Source organism: Aptenodytes forsteri, unplaced genomic scaffold (genome assembly GCF_000699145.1).
Source record: "Aptenodytes forsteri isolate BGI_AS27 unplaced genomic scaffold, ASM69914v1 Scaffold193, whole genome shotgun sequence".
In the NCBI taxonomy this organism is placed as follows: domain Eukaryota; kingdom Metazoa; phylum Chordata; class Aves; order Sphenisciformes; family Spheniscidae; genus Aptenodytes; species Aptenodytes forsteri.
Window position 1 is genome coordinate 2,119,352 of NW_008795405.1, and position 18,140 is coordinate 2,137,491.

At 46.5% G+C, this 18,140-nt stretch overlaps 1 protein-coding gene across 1 annotated transcript in view; it reads left to right on the forward strand.

Moving 5' to 3' along the window:
- The window catches only part of FLVCR2 (feline leukemia virus subgroup C cellular receptor family member 2), a 32,997-nt gene that overhangs the window by 886 nt on the left and 13,971 nt on the right, over nucleotides 1–18,140 (forward strand). Inside the window, exons 2-4 of the mRNA XM_019472482.1 lie at nucleotides 1–427; nucleotides 13,571–13,712; nucleotides 14,978–15,118. Of these exons, the coding sequence (XP_019328027.1) occupies nucleotides 17–427; nucleotides 13,571–13,712; nucleotides 14,978–15,118 (694 nt within the window). The 5' untranslated portion in view covers nucleotides 1–16. The remainder of the gene's footprint in view (nucleotides 428–13,570; nucleotides 13,713–14,977; nucleotides 15,119–18,140) is intronic.

The following is an 18,140-nucleotide window of genomic DNA, read 5'->3' on the forward strand; positions in this document are numbered from 1 at the left end:
CCGGCGTCGCTGGGCCATGGTGCTGCTCTTCAGCAGCTACTCCCTGTGCAACGCCTTCCAGTGGATCCAGTACGGCAGCATCAACAATGTCTTCGTGTGCTTCTACGGCGTGAGCGCCTTCGCCATCGATTGGCTTTCCATGAGCTACATGCTCACCTACATCGCCCTGCTCTTCCCTGTCGCCTGGCTGCTGGACAAGAGGGGCCTGCGCCTCATCGCCCTGGCTGGCTCGGCCCTCAATGCCCTGGGTGCCTGGGTGAAGCTGGGCAGCCTGAAGCCGCACCTCTTCCCCATCACTGTGCTGGGGCAGGTCATCTGCTCCCTGGCCCAGGTCTTCATCCTGGGCATGCCCTCGCGCATCGCCTCCGTCTGGTTCAGCTCCCGCGAGGTCTCCACTGCCTGCTCCATCGCTGTCTTTGGGAACCAGGTAATGGGTGGCTGCCCCCTGGCTGGCCGGGCACGTGGGGTGGGCTGCCACCTGCCTGGCCGGAGACTGGGAGTGCTAAGGGGGCAAACCAGGGAGGGGGAAGAGATGCACAGGGCCTGGAGGGCAGCAGCAACGGTAAGAGGCACTTACATGAAATTTCCCCTGGGAAATGCAGCTGGCACCTGGAGGGATGCAGCTGAGGCTAGGCTGTGGGCTGATGGTGGTGGCAGAGGCAAGTGGGACCTAAGTCTACAACGTTGGGGGCAGCATGGGGGTTGGATACGATTCTGGCTTTGAGAGATGTTTGGGCTCAGGGTCTTCTCCAGTGCCCTCCTACTCCCATGGCTGCAAATCTCCAGTCCAGGGGTATGATTCAGTAGAACCATGGATGGGCTGGAGGGGAATGTGCGGTGCTGAGAAACGGTGCTTTAGGCAGAGTGTCCTGCAAACCTCAGATCTACAGTTGCACCTAGACTTGACACTGCAATATCCTCCTCCTCCTGACAACTAGATGGGACAAAGGAGATTAGCTGTCTGCTGAAAAGAGTACTTGTCACTGAGCCCTGAAGGAAAAGGACTTTAGCATTTTCATACCTCTTAAAAGTAGGTACAGAGTTTCCACAAGCAGTTGCTTTGAAAAGAAACAAACCTTCCATCAGGCTAGGGTGAGGTAAGCTCCCCGAGCACTTGTATCAAGGTGGGTCAGGGAGGCCAGCGACCCACACTTGCTCAAGCTGTGATGGTCTTTTCTTGTAGCCAGCTAGTGCTCAGAGGATAAATTTTTCCACAGCTTTGAAAGGATCACGGAAATGGCTTCTTGACCCTTGCACCAGAACACCCACTCACCCCTGTTGCACGAAGCCGATAGGCCAATACTGATGCAATGTGGCATAAACGAAGTGAGTCTGGCTCTGCAACGCTGACACGAAGAAAAGGGAAGCAGAACCCGGCATTAGCTGCTAGGCTGGACCTGTGCCCCTTGCTTTGAGACCCAATGTACTCCTCTACACATGACTCTGCACCACCCTGGACCATCTTTGACTCAGCCTGTGGGTGGCTGCTATTCAGATTTGAATGGTTTGCAATTCAGGTAGTTTCTAATGCACGGTTCTTCTTCACAGATAACTTTGTGTGCACTGGGTTTGAGGTCTCCTTTCCCCACATTCCTGGGTTTCTGTATTTATTTAGACACTGCTGAGGCAAAAAGAGGTGAATGCTTGGAGATGGTATTTGAGGAACTGAAGTTTGTGAAACAGCACTAGGGAATTAAGGAGATTCTGGTTTACATCTTTTGGAAAGAGAAAACATACTTATCTTTCTCTGAGTGAATCTAAGATTTCTTCTTCACTCTTATCACCCAGGCTAGTGGGCTGTTTTTTATGTGTTTTAAATGAATCTTTAGAGTGGAAGGCATTTAACTTGGCATGAGCACTCTGCTGATTTAGGAGTAAATAAGTAACTGAGCATTTTGCTGTCAGACTTTTTTTTAATTATTCAGGTGGAGTTACTCAACAGTGTGCATAAGAAATCCAAACAATGAAGTTTTCAGCCTGTGCTATATGCATGTGTGGTATCCTCATCGTCTTAAAAGGAGCGGGTTAGTATAACAGTTGTGAAGAGCAAACTTTGACTACACTTTTGGTGTTCCACACTGCTCTGGGGGTTGAAATGACATGGCGATGAGACCTCAGTTCAGTACACAGCCTTTGCTTTGTAAGCCCAGACTTTCCTTTTAGAGAATTGGAGAAGTCAGAAATGGCAATGACTAAAGGCAGGGCATGCTCCATAGGAAGGAGTATTCATTCCCTTAGTCAAGGGTCCTGAGGTGCATAATCACAGTGAATGAAAAGTAGCTATTTTGTTTACTGGTGACGTTGGGCAGGGGGAAGAAATAGAGGCGTCCTTTTTTTTCTGACTCTGCAGTTAAAGACTGTGTTTTAGCAAAGGGTATAATACAGCAGGTTTGTAATTGCAGTATGCCAGTATGGCCAATTATTCCCTATGTCCATTCCTCTACTGTATGTTTTTCCTTTCCTTGCCACGTCACTTAGTTACAGATCCTCAAGGTGGAAAACTGTCGTGAGTTGTTATCATGATTATTATTATTGAATGCCAAGTACTGATGTCCCTCTCTATCAAGAATTGCAACCAACTACATGGAGGAGTAAGGCAGTATCACTGCTTCCTTGTTTGATACATCTGCCCTCTTTCTGCTCCTACCCTCTTGGCCTTAGGCAGCACTATCCTGAGGAGAGCCCTGCTTGCTGGTTCATCTAGGTCTGCCGGGGTGATGTCTGCTCAGGACGCCGCTGCTGCTTGCTGAGTGGTGGTAACCTTCAGGTTCAGAGTTGGCCCTGAATAGTAAATCATTGAATCAGTCAGACTAGGTATTAAATATCTTTTAAAAAACAAACAATCCCTAGTAGGGTATCAGACTCTCCTCGGTTGTTTCTGGTCATGTGTTGGCTGTGGTATCTGAAGTGCAAAGAAGGGTAAGGTTGAGCACTCTTGAATCAATGCTGGAGAGCTTCTAGAAGAGAGGAGTCTGGACACCTGTGGAGGAGGTGATCACATTCTCTTGTTTACCCACTGACCGTTTTCATGACATTTTACTTTTCCCCATTTTAACAGGGAGATATTAGTTCATTTTCCTTGTCCCTGCAAGTGCATGTATGGGGAGGTGTGGAATGGGGTTTACTTGCATGTTGGATACTTTCGCATTAAAATATTAGTGTTACTAAAATATTTCTAGCTTCTCATTGCTTAAAAGACTGGGGAAAATCTATGTGGGAACTTTTTCTCAGGCTGAAGTTCTGGGCTAAGGAAGCAGAAGTGTTTTGGAGAGTTCACTGATGTCCTTCAGATGTGTTTGAATATTGGGAGGAATCTGTCAGACATGCTTCTGAAATACAGCCGTCAGTAGTAGCGTGCCTGCTACGTCGTCAGCAGTGTCACTTGAGGAGCTCGGTGCTGGATATCTATGTGAAGTCACATACACAAGAGGTGGGCGGGAGAGAGCGGTTTGCGTAAGGCTGTGCTGCTTCCATTTGGTGTATTGATTCATCAGCCCGTTCCCTGTTTGGGGCCATGGTTCAGACCTGACAGGTTGCAGCAAACAGGCTTCTGATTTCTACGTCAGAGGGAGACTGTCCCCTCATTCTTGCTGGTGACAGGACCGCAGCGGGAAGAAACACTCTCCTGAGATACTAGCATTTGCAGGAGTATGGGCTTGCTGGAGCAGCAGGCCTTGCCCCTTCCTTTAACATACTTGCTCTGCTGTCTTTTGGGGATGAGGAAACACAGTGCTGTGGCGTGACAGAACTAACACAGTGGGGGGGATGTTTAGGTAACGAGTTAAATTCTCACAGCTTTTTGAGATTTATAAACTGGAGCCTGGTGGCCAGGTACCAGCTCTCTGCTTCAGCTGTCATGGTGCATGCTGGACTGCTGTGCTTGGGCCACGCTTCTTCAGGCATGTTAGGGGTATCTCCCTATTGTCACCTGATGGACATGCCACATGGGCAGCACTCAGAGAAGTGTATAACTGTTGCACAGGGGCAATGAAAACATTTCTGTTTGTGACTTTGTATCGCTTTGCCACCGATATTTGTTACTTTTTTTGATTGAAATAGGCCTTATTCCCGGCTCTTGCCATTCTGACAAAGAGAAACAAGCAGCTGATGGGCTTGGGAGTAAGGATGCAGATGTGTTAGACAATCTTTCTGCTGTAATTTTGCCTCTTCATTTTTTAGCAGGGATCCTATCTATCTATCTATCTATCTATCTATCTATCTATCTATCTCTATCTATCTATCTATCTATCTATCTATCACCTTTGATAAAAGGTGTCGATGTGGTTTGGGAGGAAAGAAAACTTCAGCTTCATGTTCATCTCTGCCTCTGGGGAAAGATGATGCAGTACCTTACTGATCTTCAGGGGTCCTTGTTCTGATGCAGCTGGCACGTGACTTCAAAGATTCAGGACTTCCCTAACAGAAACGGCCTGAGGCAGAGCTTCTAGGTGCTATCTGCAGACTGCTGGGAGTGCCAGTCTAGCAGTGATTAGGTGATGGCTTTTGAAGTGGACAAACTGGATGATAAGCTGTGAATGAGATTCAGGGAAATGCTCTCTCTCTCCTGGTGGGTCCTTTCCTCTTGTTCTGAATTGGGGGAAAGAATCTGCATGGGGTAGTAGGTGGGGTGGGTGTTGCCTCGGGTCTGCAACATCTGAATGGCCATTGCTTTTGTGCTGGTGAACCTGCAGTGCTGTTTGTGCTGAGCATGTGCTGCTGTTTGATGCCTCACTGCTAACTCTGTTCTGTACCTTTCTCCCTTCAGGGAAGGCAGCATCTGAAAGCCTAAGAAGTGTTGTGGAAATGGAGAACATTCTGTGGAATTCCTGTCTTCGAGTGGACTTCTAGTTCTCTTTGGCTGTTCTGTCCCTGCTGGAGGCTCCCCATCTCTTCAGATGAGATTTGATCCCTCTTAGAAATAGGGGCAGGTGGTGGTCTGCCTCATATCCCTCTGTAGCTTGGCCCTGTGTCTCCCAGGGTTTTAGCTATTAGAATAGAGAAGATTTTAGCAAGGAACCAAGAGGAGCTGATAGTGGCAGTAGTTAATGGTTGACATTCTCCAGCCCTGGCTCCTTTCTCCCCCTGTAAAGAAGGGCAGGGTGGATCAGAGCACTTGGATCACAAGGGGTGCTGTGTGGCCAGCTCTCCGAGATCCTGAACGTGGCTCAGTGTGGGAGGGTGTGCTGACCAAATAGCAATGTGGCTTTCCCAGGAATGCCTAAATTTCTATAAATGGACACTGGAGCCTGAAATGAACTTTTTCTACCCATTTCATCTGGTGCTCCCTTCCCAGCCATACAGCAAAGGCAGCTCTCCCTTCTCCCTCACAGAAGCAGTTGACTTTTGGGTTATGTTCTGTGGAAGTTGCATGGGAGTTAAATGAATGACTGCAGTGTTTTTGCTAGGAGGGCCTGCCCTATGGGACCCTCAGCACTTGCCCTTCAGGATCCTCCGGGGCTGGCTATGTTAGGTGACTGTAGTAGGACCTCAACCAAAGTATTATATGCCGACTGAGGATTCCAGCAGCAGCTGAGGTAGCTGTCAGAGCTGAAACCCTCCTTCTGCTTTACTCTCTTTTATCTACTGCTGTTGTTCTGCTGTGTTGCATTTCTTTCCCAGTAAACTGGGGGAAGGTGCATTCAAGGCTGAGAGGCCCTGAATGTCTTGCATAGAGAAGTAGTCTTCATCATACGGCATTGCATCATATTAAGCAGTATGAGATGATGCCACAGAAGCAGAAGTGTGATGAGGAAGGGAGTTTGCTTTGCTTCCAGAAGAGCTTTGGTTGTGCAAGCGCAGTTTGAAAAAAATACATTATCTCCCACATCAGTGGGAGAGTAAAAAAGAGCCTAAGCCCTGTCTTATCTTGTCACAAGGCCTGGATTACAATTTTTCCTTTCACAACCTGGGTCCTTTCTGCTTCTTAAAACTGCAAGAAAGGTGACTAAGCTGTAGTTTGCAAACATTTATGTAGGTTGACTTCCTGATTATCTGGATTTCAACAGGCTCTTTTAGTTTTGCTGTCAGTGGTATAGAAGAAGCATATTCTGGACAGCAATCCATACAAAAGTATACTGCATAGGAGCTAGCAGCTTCTGCTTTACACAGCTTTTCAGTCAGGTATTTTCAATTCTACTGTAGCCTTTTGTATAGAAAGGCAGCTGGGACCTGTGCTGATAGCAAAGGATTGGGAAGCCGATGTGCAGTAGGAGTCACAGGGTGTGAGAAGGGGTGGCTGGCCGCTCTCTGCAGATTGTGATACGTGAATTGTAGTGCCCAAAAGTTTAGCTGCTCCTGTGAAATATCATGGTTATAGTGTGGGAGGCACCTGTAGTTAGAAAAGGAGGGAGCACAGCAGGGCAGAGCTTTGGTACGCACAGACAAGAGTAGAGGAAGAGGCTGTGTTGCGCAGGGCTTTGCAATAGGAACCCCCTCAAAGGGGTTCCCTGGGTGAATGGAGATCCAGGTCTGATGCATTTAATTATGTTTGCAGAACAGTTGGAGAGGCATCTGGCACAGGTCCTGTGTGTATTGAACTTGGTTCAAAGTTCCCCTCTCTCATACATGTAAAAGCAATGTAGTGAGGAGGAGATCCCTTCTATTCCCCTTCATAAGGACTTTCCTACTGCAACAAGAGGCACATTGTTCAGATCCAGCAAACTGTGCAACTTTCCCCTCGTCCCACCTGTCAGTTGTGTCCTTTTGCCACTACCAGTTACGTTCTGCATCTTTGTACTGGTTTGCACTACAGGGTAGCTAGTGTGGGCTACGTGACATCCTGATCTAGTCTCCTATGTTACTGAATGGCACGGATGTTGCTGTACTTGGCTTGTGTGTTTTGTCTGTAAGATTTTTGGAGAGACAACGTATTGTTCTGGTGGTTACCTGAGATGGAGGTTTCCAGAAGAACAACAGTTGCAGTGTGCAGGCTTGCTTTGTTGACTTTTCACTGAGAACCTTGGCTTCCCTGGTGATAATATTGTCGGGTCAGTTCTCATCGTTCATTTGGGGAATCTCACAGGATTTGTTTTTAAGCTTTTGGTATCTGAAGCCACTTGTATTAGAATCAAGTATAATTTAAAAAACCCCAAAACAAAACCCCAAACCCATCTCTACTATTGTGTCTGGAGAAGAACATCTTGAAAATTTGAAGCCCTAACAGGCTTAAACATATCTGTCAGAAAACAGGTAAATCAGCATGTACAGCAGGACTGACTTGTTGAAACAATTGAAATATCAGTCATTTTCTTCCAAAGCATGGTAGTCCCTCTGGTTTTCTAGAGGATTCCTCATCTCCGTGTTCCTTGGTTGATGTGGATGTTGAGGATTAGTGGTAGTGCTGTGCATTATAAGTAAATAGTTCAAGACTGGTACTGCATCTCCCCAGCAGTTACATGAATCTTTCCTGCTCCCCTGCTTTCAGAGGCAGTGGAGGAGGCTTCATTAGAAATGGAGGGGTGGCCCTGAAGGGAATTGGGTTGGTGTGACCCTCAGAAGGCTTCTGGCAGTGGCACTGTGTGGGTGGCTCAGTGTAGGGCTGCCAGGAGGGAAGTCTTTGGCACAGGTGAAGTGTTGGTTTTATTCATGCTTTAAAACATTGAATTTGATGGAGTTTCACAAACATCCCTCAAAGAGAGGTCTGCAGTGGGTGGTTATTCTTCTATTTCTGTTCTCCAGGCTGATCTGGGGTGGTGGTGGTGTGGGCGGTGTGTGTGAAAGATTGACTTCCAGGTCAAAATGAGTGTGGGCCCTGTTAAAAGTCACTCTTCTGGGAGTGGAAAGGTAGAGTAGCTCCAGTGGTGTGTTGACAAATGCAATGAGCTCTCTTTGCTGAGAGCAGGTGAAGCCCTTGATTTTATTTTTTTTCCCAAAAGCCTTTCCTTTGGAAAGGTACAGTGCATCAGAACAGAAGAGCATCTGGCCTAGGTAAGGCCAAATTTGTCAGGCAGCCCAGGCCAGTCAGTGATAAGTGCTAAGGGAAAGATGGTAAAAAAGGAGTGTATCCTCCTAATTCTCTGAAGTCTTGGCTTGGGAACTTGCTGGGATTGTGTTGAAATGATAGTGTCTGAAAAGCCTGTTGTATTGGTGTTTATCAATGCGTAAACTTCAATCTTTTGATTGCTACAGTTTCTGCCCATTTGGCCAAACCAGTGGGCTGCTGGCCCTGGGGTTTCCTGGGACTCCTGCCTGTGCCAGGCGTCTTAAAAATTCACATCACTTTTCCCTTCCTCCATTCCTGATTTGAGTATTTGGTAACAGAGCAGAGTTAGCAGTTTGGTGTGTTTGTGTGCAAGTAGTGTGGGGTTTCTGTTTACTTGTTCTTTTGAACTCCTGGATGAATACCATCTGGTCCTGATGCCTCGTAGAAGAAATTAGTTGAAATAAATTGATTAAGATCCTCCACTGATAAATGCTTCAGATTTTTGTCATGTGAAGAGGTTCTGTTGATGTGGAAACCTCCCATAAATATGTCGTGAATGCTGGTGCAAGAATTCATTTAGTTCTCCCTCTTTTCTCTAATGTTCTCCTTCCACAGTGATCATCTTTTGGCCCTAAAGACTTTCTGGCAGGCTTCCTGATTTTGCTGTGTTTTTTGAAGAGTTTTGACTTAGTTTGTAAAGTTGTTCCACAGCCTTTTTTGGCCTAATTATGGTTTTACTTTATCTTGGTCCAGCTTGCTGTCTTTTTTGCTTTGCTTGAAGGAATAATGTCTGTTTTTTGAGTTGGGTGGTGTTGGTTTTTGGGTTTGTTTGGGTTTTTTTTGTTTGGTTGGTTTTGGGTTTTTTTTACACTTAACTGTGGTTCCTTTATTGTGTTCTAAAATCTTTTGCTAATATTCTCTAGGCTTACACTGAGCCTCTGATGCAGTCTTTACAGAGTCTTAATGCCACTTGCAAGCATTTAATTTCTTTGGTTTTTCTTTTTAATTTCCTTTTAACAAGCTTCTTTCCTTTAAGGCAGCTCCCTCTTGTGAGTTAAATATTGCCATAGACCTTTGGAGGGTGTTGGTTTTTGTTTTTTTTTTTTGTCGCTGCTGCAAGGAAGCTGAATTTGAGTGCAGTGTAGAACCGTTCTGTAATATTGATCGTGGTCACACTGTGCTGCTCTAGGTCTAAATCACAAATTGTGCTGCCTCTTACAGGTTCTCCTCAGAAAAGAGTATTTATGGAATCAAAAAATGCAGTCTCTGCATCATCTCTGTCATGACGCTTATTTAGCCTGCAAGGGCATTGTCGAAATTTCTCACTGTTGTATTTTTTTCTGCCTTTGCAGCATCTCTCTTTCTATCTTTTAACACTTTAATTGACCTTCTGGGTTTGGTGGTCTCCTCTGTCAATATTTGTGCTTACTTACGGAATTTTATAGGTCTTCTGTATTCCTGTTGCTGACTCTTAGTTTTCTTTAAGGTGGAGACCCACTCCTCCATCGATCATTCATTTACAATTTTTATGCTGATACTGTACTGATTATCTTCCTTCAGCAGACTCTTGGTATACAAACAGCTAAACTTAAATTAGACAACCCATTTTCCATTTCAAGACTTAGGGTATATTTATACTATCTTATTAGCCACTTGCTCTTGGTTTTGTTGCCTGTTCTTGTATACGCTTGAATCTTGAATATGACGATGTTGTTGGGACTGGTCCTTGACAAAACTCAGGTAGGAAATACATTCCTTCTATCCGTTATCAGCCTTTAAAGAACAAGTCACCTGGACAGTGCACTCTGCTGTAGTTGTTGACTTCCCTGGTATTCTGTTTAAAAATTACTCCAAAGCCTTCTTAAAATAAAGTGCCAGCAACCTGGTTCCTGAGGAGAGATTCTCAGAGATCAGGACAGTGTTGTGTGTTTTGGGTGTGGGGATGCTGAATGATGTGCCAAATTTTGGGAACTAGAGCCTACATATATAGGTCTTGGAGACCTTTCTGCCTGTACAAAGGTTGGAGATGCTAATTTGTATGCTGGTGAGAGGAACTGCACTGTGAACCCTAATGACTGACAGTCTCTGTAAGGAGGGTAGTACAGACTGCTGCAGAACCAACCTTGTTTGTACATTGCTTTATTTTCCCAGCCCTGATGAGAGAGGTGTGGAGAAGGGAGAAAAGTTATTTTTCCCTTGCTAAGGCATCTTTAAATTTTCTGGTTAACCGGTTACAGTGTTGCCTGTTGGGCTGATGGTGATGTGGGCACTGGCCTGCTGAGAACCAGGCTAAAAATCTCCTTGTGAAAGGTAAAGTATGTGGTGTGTAACACTCATCGTGTTGTTTAGAGCTTGTCTTCGTTGCTAAAAATGGTATGAATAATCCATGGTCTGTGAGTATCCTCCAGAAAATCTTCACTTTTAGTCAAGTCAAGGGGCCTCATCTTCATAGGATTAATAACATCAGTTGCTCTGAAATATAAAATGTAGCTCTTATTGCTGTGATTTTTTTTTTTTTTTCTTTTCCCTTCTACCACCTAGTCCCTTCTCAAAGGTTTAACAAACTCCTAATGGATAAAAGTGGTTCCTTTTTTGGGAAGGGAAGAGAGGACAAAACATCCATTTATGGTTAAAAAAATTGTTCAGGTCTTCTGAAAAGATAACAGCAGTGTTCAAGAAAGCTGAGCAAGTCTGTGTCCTGTTGGGTAAGTGATGACTATAGGACTTCCCAGTAAAGGATTTCTGAACAATTTGCAAAACAGATTCTCAATACCCTCTCTGCTAGGTACATCAGATAGATCCTTTTTCAGGAAGGAGAAGCTAGAGGGAGACCTGAAAAGAGTGAATCTTGACTGTGGTCCTGGAGAAACTTATGTCAGAGGTCAGAATAAAGCATGGATCTCTCCTCCTTTCCTTTTCTTGTTTTGCTGCAGTTCAGCAGCTCGTGGGACTAGCATGTGATTGCAGAGAATGCTAAAGAGGTAGGAGTGAAGCCCAGTGTGGCTGTGTCCTGGGCTGAGCAGGCACGCCGGGGCCACAGGCGTGCGCTTTGGCCACAAGCAGGGCAAAATAAATGTGCTGCAGAGACAAACAGGCTTCTGCCCTCTAGGAGCGATCTCTGTGAGCATCTGTGTTTGGTACAGTTGCCTTTTCTGTGCAGCTGCTGGCTTGTTTCCCTCGTGCAGAGAAGGGGGAGGTGTGTTACTTAATGAAGATCAGAGCTTGAAGCCTCTAAGCCAGCTGATAGTTGTGCTCGCTGGTAGTGAGTCTCAGGGATCAGCGGGCAGTGCAGAAGAGGAGAGCAGATCTGACTCACTGTGACGAGAGGCTGGGGATAGGCCATGTCTGAACAAAGTTGAGCTCTGGCAAGTTTAGTCCTGTGTCAGAGGCTGCCTGTGCCATGTGGGTGTTAGGAAGGTTTAACCTTCCTAATGGTCTCTTAAGTTTCCTCCTAAGCTCTTTCAGTCCTTGACTTGCTATCTGGGTCAGCACGACTTGTGTCTGTCTTCAGTCCGTTTAACCAACCCCCGAATGTTCTCATTCCTGACAGTGCCCTGAACCAGTGGGGCACATCTGTGACCTCTTGGTGACTCTCCCCACTGGCTCCCTGTGATGTCCCAGCACCAAGAATGAACTTGGCACAGGTGCCTGTTGCTGATCCTGACCCAGGCTATTCCAGGTCCCAGTGGAGGGCACTGTTTGACATAGGAGAAGTTTGGCCAGACATGGTTGAAAGTTACTTCTTTGTAAGCTAAATAGGATGTCTATGTCTAGCAGATAGCTCTGTTTGAAACATAAGCATTCTTCCTGTCTCAAAAATCCATCAGCTGGATGGAGGAGGAAGGATTTTGTGGAGAGTTTTCTGGGGCTGGATGGCACAAGCTGATTTCTATGCCAGCTACCAGATATGGCACCTGAAATGTATTTGTTCTGTGATCTTGATCTTGACCAGTGAGTGGGTCTTCCAAAATGAGTCCATCGGCATCCCAGAAACATGGAGATAGGACAGAGAAAGCATGCAGAAAGCACAAGGAGTTTTTGCTAGAAGGCAGCCCAAGCAACATGTCTGAGCTTGTGCTTGGGTTACAGGGCTCTTGGGTAGCTCTGCTCTGTGTGCTGACATGCTTGGATGTGGTTTATGGGCAGCATAGTCCTCGCCTTTCTTAGTCCTTGCTTTCCATACCTGTAGAGTAATAGACCCTTTCCAGGGACTATGAAGACATCGAGCACTGCAGAATCCTTCTATAGGGCAGCAGCTGGCTAGCGGTGCTGTCTTGCTGCTGTTCAGTCGTCAGTGAGGCATAAACAGTATCCTCTCCAGTCCATTATCTTGGCACAATGGGTCATGGTGGTGCTAATTGATTCCTATCAATCTAATGTTTCCTGTAAGGAAATGGTAAATGCAATGGGCTTAATTTGACTATATCCCCTGAGAGGGCTGCAAGCACTGGGAAGGACCAGGGAAATGGGTAAATACACAGTGATTGGGAACCAAATGGTGACTGAAATCTAGCCAGAAATGGTGAAACACAAAGGGGGGAAAAAAGTGGCTTTTGCAGGCTCCTCTTGTGTTTAGAGTACTGACAAATGTGCTGAGTGCACTTTGGCTCCCACTTTATGAAAAGAAGAGTGTGCTCCTAAGCACCAAAGCAGCTGTTTCTTCTCTCTCCCATTTGAAGGTGGCACTGAAGGTCTGTGCCACTGTCAGTCCCACTTATCAGTGTGGCAAAGTCTGTGTTGCTACAGCTCCTTGTCACTGTCCTGGAGAAATAGCCGCGGAGTTAAAAGCCCTAATGTCCTCACTAAAGTGTGTGCTGCCACTGCAGGAGCTCCTCAGCTGGACATGCGGGCCTCTTTGCGCAGTAGAGGCTAGAGCTGCAGGCATTTCTTCTTGCAGCTCTTCAGAGCCAAGCATTTTATCCAGGGGCAGTTCCCAAGTCCCATCACACAACCTCGATGTTTAGGATACGTGCTGTCAGCAATTACTTTGCTCTCAACCTTGATGTTTTTCTAGGTTCTCCTAGTGGTCATAGGGTGAACCTTGTCTTGGGAGGGGGCTCATTAGGAAACAGTGTCATAAAGTGGCTGAGCCAGATTAATATCTCACTTATCAGGAGCGGGCAGATTTCCATCTCGGCCCTTGCACTTGTCTGACTGGAAAATAAATTGGTTCAACTCATTAACCCAGCAAAGAATTGTGGTGGGTTTTGAGGGTCTTGTTTTCTGCCATTTTTAATGAGCAAAATTGGATTACCAGGTGATCAGGCCAGCACCAGAGCAGGTGCAAGGTAAGGAGTGGGATGTGTGTGTGGACAGGAACATACATGCATGGGGGAGGACAAGGGAAGAAAGACCTCCACTTCGAGGGAGGCAGGTATTAATTCTGCTCAATTCTATTATAAAACCTTGCCTTGAATATCCTGACAATTGTGAGTGCAGTGGAGGGACCTCTCTTATGGCCTAATTGCAATGGGTAGCTGGCTTTTATCTCTTAATTGTTGGGTGGTAAAGAAGATTTTCATCTTGGTTGTGAAATTGGATTAGGCTCAGTTGAGCCATTACTGGGCATCAGGGGGCTGAGCTGTGGGGTGGTGGCAGTGCTGTGGTTCCATGTCACACCTCTGTGTGTCCCCTCTCTCTCCTGCTCAGCTCGGCATCGCTGTGGGCTTTCTGGTCCCTCCAGTTCTGGTTCCCAATGTGGAGGATGTGGAGAAGCTGGCCTACCACATCAGCATCATGTTCTTCATGACTGCAGGCGTGGCAACAGCCCTATTCATCCTGGTCGTCATAGGTAAGGAGGTGGGAGCGTGCACATGAAACCAGGTGGGACTGAGAAGATCAGTCTGTGTGTGAGAGGGGCCTGGGTGCTAGGAAATAGGCTGGGGAGGTCATCTGGGGATGTGTCCTAGCATGCAGCTGACAGGGTCATGCAATACCATATCTTGTTGCTTCAAGCCCTTGATGAACAGCACATGTAGAAGGGAATACAAAAGGTTGTGAGTGAGACTGCCAAATTGTTCATTTCATCCTTTGATTGCTTGCGTAATAAAACCCTGGCATGAATAAGTCCTTTAAAAGCCAACAGAAATCTTCCAAGGTTCACAGTCATCTTGCCTGCAAACACAGTGCTAGGCCTTAGGTTATGTCTTGGACCTGGCTACATCTTAAGGGTAGGGAGAAAGAGGCAGGTTATATGGCATCACAGGAACAAGGTGTTCCTAGGAGAAAAAAAGGTAACCAATTATGAGTGGAGAGAAGGAAACATTAAGGGTAGTAGCAGGACACTAGAGGTGCAATTCCCCTGCTTAACATGTGAAGTGGAAGCCAGATCTTTAGCATGAAAGATTGGCATGCTCACTGGAGAGCAGAGCTTGTCTGCTGAACTCCATGTAATTTTTTTTTTCTATAGGCTCCTCTTGCCAGCTTGTTCATGTTGCCTGGTGGCTGAATCAGATGTAGACTTTAAAGAATCTGGGGCAGGGAATAGGCAAGGTACAAAAATGGCCGTCTAGCACCTGGTACAGCAGTATCATCTGTGACCAGGATTTCTGGATGCTACTTTAATGCTAGTTAGGGATAGCAGGTGGCTTGGCCAGCCTAAGTGCCAGGCCTGAAATAAAACCTGGCATAGATCATTGCTCCCTAGGCACTGGGCACTGCAGGGCACCAGGCCACCTTTGCCAGCTGGCTTTTCTCATTCCGCTTCTGCATTTGTAACTCCATGCAACACTTTTGCAGCTGGCTGGTCATCATCCTGGAGACAAAGGCATTATTAGACCTGAGAACTCTTTTGTTGCTGCCAGACACTGCCTACACAAAAAGCTAATTGAAGGCAAGGTGTTTCCCCAGTGGCAGGAGTTATTGTTGAAGAGACCCTGTTCTCTCCTGTTTCTGGATAAGTTCATGCATGGAGATCAAAGCTTAAGGCGATGGTGTGTTTTGTACACTTGGTTTTACTAGCCTCTCTGCTGTCCCTCAAATGGCTCTACCCACAGTGTGTGCTCAGGCTCCCTGATTGCACCATTACAAACAGGTGTACTTTGTGTCTGGTTTCAGTCTTCAAGGAGAAGCCCCCACACCCTCCGAGCCGAGCTCAGGCCTTGATCCAGTCAAGACCAACAGAGGAGTATTCCTATGTGCAATCAATCCTCCGTCTGTTCCGCAATGCCAACTTTTTGCTGCTTATGGTCACTTACGGTAAGGTCTGGCCTTTCTTCTGTGCAGTTATCACTGCTAGACATACTTAGCTTCTCCCTCCCTCTCCGTGCTCTGCAGGGGCAGTAACTGGCCTGAGTTGTTTTAGGGGAGCATAAGGATAGCTGTGCTGCCACAGACCAGGAGTCCTTCTAGCCCAGTAATCTCCAGCAGTGGTTGCAAGCAAACGCCTAGGGAAGAACAAAAGCAAGGCAAGCACGCAGAGGTCAATATGGCCCCACTACTGTTCTCCCAGTCTTTGACTGTTTTCTGTTCAGGAGATTTCCTTATCCTGTTGTCTTTTTTTCTAGTCAGTTAGTTACTTGCAGTGAACTAATCTAAGTGCTTACCTAAGAAATATATGGAGCTGTGTCTGAGTGCAAGTCACAGCACTGAGTGAAAGTCATTTCCCAAGGCAAGGGTATGGCTGCCAGGCATCCCAGTGGAGGTCATGTGGAGCATGCAGATGTGCAGGCTGTGTCAGCTTCCTTGGCAGTCCCTATGAAGCAAATGGAAGGAAGGACTGGAGAACATCTTCTTTTGCCATCTGTCCTTGCACACTGGGTTTGCCGCTTGCTTCTCTTCAGCAGTCTTGGTCTGTTTCTCTGAGGGCAAAGTGATGTGTTGAATCTGTTCCTGATGCTGAATTGTCATATGGAAAAGTACTTTTCTCTTTAGCAGAAAGGCCATTGAGGTCTATGCCTGGCTGCATAATAGGATATACTGTAGCCAGCTAGTCTGCAGGGAGTTCTGTCCTCACTTCCTACCAGCTTGCTGTGGAAGCTCCTCAGGGGGAAAGTTAACTAGTGCTGGAAGTTCTGCCGTTCTGCCAGCAGTTGTGCCTAAAGGACCTGGTGGATAAGTAGCCACATTGGAGAGGGTGAGATGGTGGCTTTGTACCTGCTGAGGGTGCTAACAGTCTTTGGAGTTGTTGAAATCTCTTCTCCCTTCTCAGTGCAGTAGTCTTCTAGAAATGCCCCTCTCAGATTGCCCTTAAGCTTTGCTGGTTTGCATTGCAGCTGCTGCTTTGGGTTTGTTTTGTTTTGTTTTTTTCATAATACATGATGTCCTCTCAGAAAGTAGAGATAGAAAAAACTGTCAGGCAGACCGTGTCTAAAAGTTGGATAGTGTCACCTGCTCAGTTTGCGCTTACCCTTCAGGGAAAAGAAAGGGGAAAGCATTTGTTCTAATAGGTGTAAACAAGTCCTAGAGGAGAGAGGAGGGCTCTCAGTACAAAGAGCATGTTTAGAATCTGACCTCCCTGGGATAATTCCCTTCTGGCAGTCACAAACAACACGGAAAAGCTGCTCAGTGGCTCATAATTCAGTCTCTCTTCCTGCTGGTCTATGCATTTATTCTGTTTCTCTCTGCGTCAGTCTCATGTCAATCTCCAGCTTGACTTGAGATGGTGACTGTTACTCAGAGAGGGAACTATGCAGTGAAACTTTTTTTTAACTAGTCTGGATTTAAAATGGGGACAGTTTTTCCTACTCAAGTCAAAAGTCACGTTGGCCAAGACTTAAGACATCTGCAGCCACATGAGTGCAACTAAGTCATCCTCCCTAGTTAACACAGATATCTGCAGCCTCTCTTAGCTTTTGTATTAGCATAGTATGTGTCAGGGGAGAGAGGGGGAAACCTGCTGCTTGTTCATCTCCCTTGGCTGTAGAAAGAATGGGGGCCTTTACATGATGCCAGGTCAGAACAGGTCTGCAGACCTCTAAGGTCTTGCTTGATATTACCAGCAGCTGCCAACTCCTTTCCTGTGGTAAGACTTGCAGTGCTGGAAACATTGGTGGCAGTGCGGCTATGTTAGTGCTAGTGAACTATTTTTCAGGAAAACCCTCAGACAGCCTTTTCCCAAAGGCTGCTGATGTTGCTTCCGTAAAGCTGAGGCATAACATGGAATGGGCATTAAGAAACTCTTGAGTTTATTGGGTTGGGCTCTGCGCTGGAGAGCAACTGCATGTTGCTACTGGGAGGCAATAGGCAGGAAAAGGGTGGGAAAGCCTAGGAAAGGCTGGTAAAGTGGGAGCGATGAGACAGCCCGAAAGAATCAGTATTTGGAAAGGTGATGGGGCAGTGAGGAGAAGGCAGGGCGGTGAGATCTGCATAAGGAACCATTGTCCTGGAGGATGACGAGGGTGAAGAAGAGGGAGACCAATAGTCTGGCATGTAGGCAATAGGCTGCTTAGCTATAGAAGACTTGGGTTGTAGTCTGAGGCTTAATAAGGGCTCCTTTTGGAGCTGTAGGCAATAAACTTCCCCTTTCTGGCCTCTGTAAAATAGAGGAGACACTGTGAGGTCTCAAAAATGTGCTTCTACAGCACATTACAAGCTAACCATGGTAACTAGCGAATGAATCAGGTGGGGCTGGACCTTCAGATATCCTGCTCATGGCTACTAGTTCTGGTTTTCCTCATCTGCATGAGCAAATGGGCACTGCCCCATTGGAAACAACCCTTGCCTGTTTTATGGACATTCAAACAACTGTAATTCATGGAGAAGCTTCACTGAGCAACTGTGACATGTGAAATGCCTACAACTTTTGCCAGCCCTCACAAATGCAAATTCGGCACATTGTCTTGATTCTTAGAATATTTTGCCTGGCTCTGGTGCCAAGTGTTGCTGCCAACTCTGCATTGCTTTCTGTCCAGCTTGGGAGCAGGGGCCCTTCCCTCTCTTGGAAATAGCATGCATCACAGAGCTGCTGTGAAGCTGGCGTACTGACAACATCAGCTACCAGAGCAGTGTCTGGCTGTCCCCACAAGGCTGCTGTCCTCTTGGTTGGGTGAGAAGTAGAGGTACACAAATGACTGGTCTATGTTTATGCCCAGCTTTGAAGTGAAGCAGTAGTGGGTAGAGAGACGGTGCTGATCTGCCACGCTCCTATGTCCTGGCACTGCAGTTTGTGGTGTCTCCTAGTGAGCAGACTGCTCCAGACGTTGAGATAGGATGAAACCAAATTAGGCTTTTGTGGGCTGTTTTGCCATAGCCAGGTGTTGCAAAGAGCCAGCTTTCAAGG